The sequence below is a fragment of the Aptenodytes forsteri genome, unplaced genomic scaffold, assembly GCF_000699145.1.
Source record: "Aptenodytes forsteri isolate BGI_AS27 unplaced genomic scaffold, ASM69914v1 Scaffold419, whole genome shotgun sequence".
NCBI lineage: Eukaryota > Metazoa > Chordata > Aves > Sphenisciformes > Spheniscidae > Aptenodytes > Aptenodytes forsteri.
Window position 1 is genome coordinate 79899 of NW_008795256.1, and position 3965 is coordinate 83863.

General features: G+C 60.1%; 1 protein-coding gene across 1 annotated transcript; it reads left to right on the forward strand.

The window, feature by feature from the left end:
- Positions 1-6: 6 nt before the first annotated feature.
- Positions 7-3959, forward strand: TXNIP (thioredoxin interacting protein). The gene is made up of 8 exons (XM_009279147.1): positions 7-293; positions 1347-1419; positions 1519-1666; positions 2013-2115; positions 2244-2500; positions 2613-2769; positions 2948-3096; positions 3257-3959. The coding sequence occupies exons 1-8, from the start codon at positions 44-46 to the stop codon at positions 3290-3292; spliced, it is 1173 nt and encodes a 390-aa protein (XP_009277422.1). The 5' UTR covers positions 7-43; the 3' UTR covers positions 3293-3959.
- The last annotated feature ends 6 nt before the right edge of the window (positions 3960-3965 follow it).

The following is a 3965-nucleotide window of genomic DNA, read 5'->3' on the forward strand; positions in this document are numbered from 1 at the left end:
CCCGCTGCTTTCTCAAGAGCGTTCCCCCGCGCTAGCCTCAGCCATGGTGATGTTCAAGAAGGTGAAGACCTTCCTGATGGCCTTCAGCGAGCCTGAGAAGGTCTACTGCAGCGGGGAGAAGGTGGCCGGGCGCGTGTTGGTGGAGGTGGCCGAGGTCACTCGCGTCAGCGCCGTCAGGTTGCTGGCCTGCGGGGTGGCCAAAGTCAACTGGGCCAAGGGCCCCCAGCAGTGCCGGCAGGAGATGGAGTACCTGCGCTTCGAGGACGTCCTCGCCCTGGAGGAGCAGCCCACGGGTGAGGATCTGGGGCTGGGAGGAGGGAGTTGGGGGGCAGAAGGTGGTGGGGAGGAAAGGGCTTGAAGGCCGTCCGTTGACCAGCGGCTATTCCTGCCGGCTGGACCCTTCGGGAGTCTCCGGTTGCGTCCCCTTGGGGCAGGCGTTGACTGGGTTGGTTCTACGGTGAGCAGTAGCGGTGTTTCGCTGGTGTCAGGGCTCGGCACCGAGATGGAAGTGGGACTGGACGTTGACCGAGTCTTGGGAGAAATAGGCAAATTCATGGAAACCTGGGGCAGAGGATGGCAGGGCTCGGCTAAGTCAAGTTCAAAGTTTGAAAGCCGAGGGCCGCTGAGCCCTAACCAGAGCCTGAAACAAAAGCTGGACGAGCTACCCGCCGGAGCGTGCAGAAGCCGTTGGGTGTTGATGTGGCTGGCAGAGCAGGCAGCAATGCTGTATGTCCGCAGGGAGCGAGTACCGGAGTCGGCCTTGGCTGGGCGGCAGGAGGGTGCCGCTCGATCGGCACGGTGCACGGGACAGGTGGTGGTCAGGGAGTGGCAAGCGCAGATCTCACCCGAGGCAAGGAGTCTCTTCTGGGCACGGAGAACTCCCTTCAGCAGCCTCCTAGTTAGGCTGGCTCCAGGGAAGGCGAGAGATAGGGACTTGGCAAAGCGTCCTGGGAGGTAACCGGGGTGACGTGAAGTCTTGGAGATGGAGAGATAGCTGGGGAAAGAAGCGGGTGCTCGATAACTCCCACAAAGTGGAAGTAGGGTGTGGTGAGGAGAGGTAACAGGGACCGAAGCGCAGCGGGACACAGTGTTCTGCCTTCAGATGGGGGTGTTGAAAGGAGAAGTGAGAGTAAACGAGCGGCACTTCCCTGCTTCGAGAAGACGCCGGGTTCTCAGGCTGCTCTTGGGGGACAGGTGTAGGCGGCTCTTCCCAAACAGCTAACGCAGCTCAAGCCTGCGCAGCGCTTGTCTTGATCGCTGCCTGTGCAAGCAGAACAGAGGATAATGCTTAGGAACAAACCCCTGGAGCTTCAGCTGACGTTTCCCTTCCCCTTTTCTTTTCCCAGATGGGGACGGATCTGTAATCCTGAGACCCGGGAACAAATACGAGTACAAATTCGGATTCGAGCTTCCCCAGGGGTGAGTGTGAGAGGAACGCTGCCTCTTAAATTGAATTGGATTGCTACGGGAAATTCTCCTGTTGCCTCGGTTGTGTCTGACAAGCGTCTCTTTCCCCAGGCCTCTGGGTACCACCTTCAAGGGAAAGTACGGCTGCGTGGATTATTGGGTGAAGGCCTTCCTGGAGCGCCCGTCCTTTCCCACTCAGGAGATAAAGAAGCGCTTCGAGGTTATGGATCCTGTTGATGTGAACACTCCAGAATTGCTGGTAAGAGCCGCTTTACTACGAGAGCTTTGGGTGTCAACAGGCGTCACGAGAGAGAAAAGCCCTTGGGTAGGGTCAGTCCAACCTCCATCATTGAGACGCCCCTAATAGGCTTTATCGCTGAGCGTGGATTAAATGCTTAGTTCTTAAGAAGTCATAGTTACTCGTAGAAATCTACACCGAGACCGGTAAAGCGAGGCGCTTGTTCTGCTTTCACTCCGCTGTGAGACACTCGAGCCTCACGGGGAGCTCGAAGCTCGCGTTGCAGAACAAGAGGAAGGAAGGAAGGAGGAGCGGGATGGGAGCGGCCGGCGGGTTTCACCCGGGTAACAATCTCGTTTCTCTGCAGTCCCCGGTTGCTGCCAAGAAGGAGAAGAAGGTGTCCTGTATGTTCATTCCTGATGGACGCGTGTCGGTCAGCGCTCAAATCGACAGGAAAGGCTTTTGTGAAGGTAAGAGCCTGCCCTCCGCTGCGGGAGGGAGGGGGGAGGCGGGGGGGGATGTTAATCAGCTAAAAGGGGCTTCCCGCAAGGAAAAAGTGCGGACCGTCCTAAAGGCCCAGGCGTGGTTCCCTCCCCAGGTGACGAGATCTGCATCAACGCCGACTTCGAGAACACTTGCTCCCGCATTGTGGTGCCCAAAGCGGCCATCGTCGCCAAGCACACCTACCTGGCCAACGGGCAGACCAAGGTCTTCACCCAAAAACTCTCCTGCGTCCGAGGCAACCACATCATCTCGGGCATGTCCGAGTCCTGGCGGGGCAAAACCATCCGCGTCAAGAAGCTCAAACCGTCCATCTTGGGCTGCAACATCCTGCGCGTGGAGTATTTCCTGCAGGTGAGTGGCTTGGATTGCCGTTCCTCTTCCTCGCTTGGCCAGCGTACCGGCAAACTTTGTCCCCCCTCTTGGTTCCCGACATCCCTTAAAGCTCCGGTTCTTGCCCTCGCAGATCTACGTCAGCGTCCCGGGCTCCAAGAAGATCATCTTGGAGCTGCCCCTTGTCATCGGCAGCCGCTCGGGCATCGGCAGCCGCAGCTCCAGCATGGCCAGTCAGACCAGCTCCGAAATGAGCTGGGTGGACTTGAACCTCCCCGATGCTCCGGAAGGTGAGTGGAGCGAAGGGGTCCTTGGCGGGCACCGCTGTGACACCCCCCGCCCCCCCCCCCCCCCCCCCCCCCCCCCCCCGGGGGTGGGGGGGGGGGGGGCTAAGAGGGGTTCCGGTGGGGTGTTGCGGGGGAGCACGGGCGATGGCGGAGAGCTCACCGGTCCCTCCGTCCCTCGCAGCACCCCCGTGCTACCTGGACATCGTTCCCGAAGACCACCGCCTGGAGAGCCCCACCACTCCCCTCCTGGAGGATCCCGAAAGCTTTGACAGCCCCATCTTCATGTACGCTCCGGAGTTCAAGTTCATGCCACCACCCACCTACACGGAGGTGAGAAGCGCTGCCGGCGCGGCTGGCTGCGGGAAGGGCTTAACCCCTGGGTGAGGGCGGCAGGACAGAGGAGGCGGCTCGGGCAGAAACGTTCCGGTGGGGTTTAGCCTTGGGACGAAGGTTCCGAGCGTCTCAACGGCCTCTCGGCTTCCTCCCTCAGGTGGACCCCTGCATCGCTAACAACAACATGCAGTGAGCGCCGAGGAAAAAGTTACTCTCCCGCTTTTTCCGGACTCTTAATCCGCCGTGATGGACGCCTTGCGAGCAGCGCCCGGGCCTCGGGTCTAGGAGCCCTGCTGCAGGAGGAGCGGCCGCTCGAAGGGCAACCCCCGGCTCTGCTTGGCGAGCGTGGAAGAGGCGATGAGGTGTACGAGTCTTTTGCGTTCCCTCGCGTGCTGGCTGTACCGAGAAACCCTGCTGCGGCTCAGGGGTGGGTTTGGACCTCGCTCACAGCCAGTGTCTTCCAAAAAAAAAAACAAAAACCAAAACCCCAAACTACCAAGGTGCTTACGTGGAAACCGCCAGGAGAATCTTGAGGTGGAGCAGGGGCGGTGTAAAGGCCTCGCCCGCCTCCTTTACAAACCCTGAGGGGAGGCAGATTCCAGCCTAAAAAGACTTTAAAAAAAAAAAAAAAAAGACAGTTATGTCAAGAAACGGCCGTCGTGATGCCTTCAACCCGAAAACACCGTCCTGGGGGACGGGCGCGACCTGTTTGTTCGGTTCGGTGTCCGAGAGCGCGCGTGCGGGGACTGTAACTAACCCCCTTCCTCCGACGGCGGGGTTGGCGTCGCTCTCGCCCCAAACGCCCTTTTCATTTCGGAGCTGCCCGGCGGCGGGCCGTCCTGCCCCCGCTCCGGCGGCCCCCCACT

Coding starts and splice junctions, on each gene's coding strand:
- TXNIP (XM_009279147.1), top strand. CDS start 44: ATGGTGATGTTCAAGAAGGTGAAGACCTTCCTGATGGCCTTCAGCGAG. Junction 294..1,346: donor CCTGGAGGAGCAGCCCACGG/GTGAGGATCTGG, acceptor TTCTTTTCCCAG/ATGGGGACGGATCTGTAATC. Junction 2,116..2,243: donor CAGGAAAGGCTTTTGTGAAG/GTAAGAGCCTGC, acceptor TTCCCTCCCCAG/GTGACGAGATCTGCATCAAC.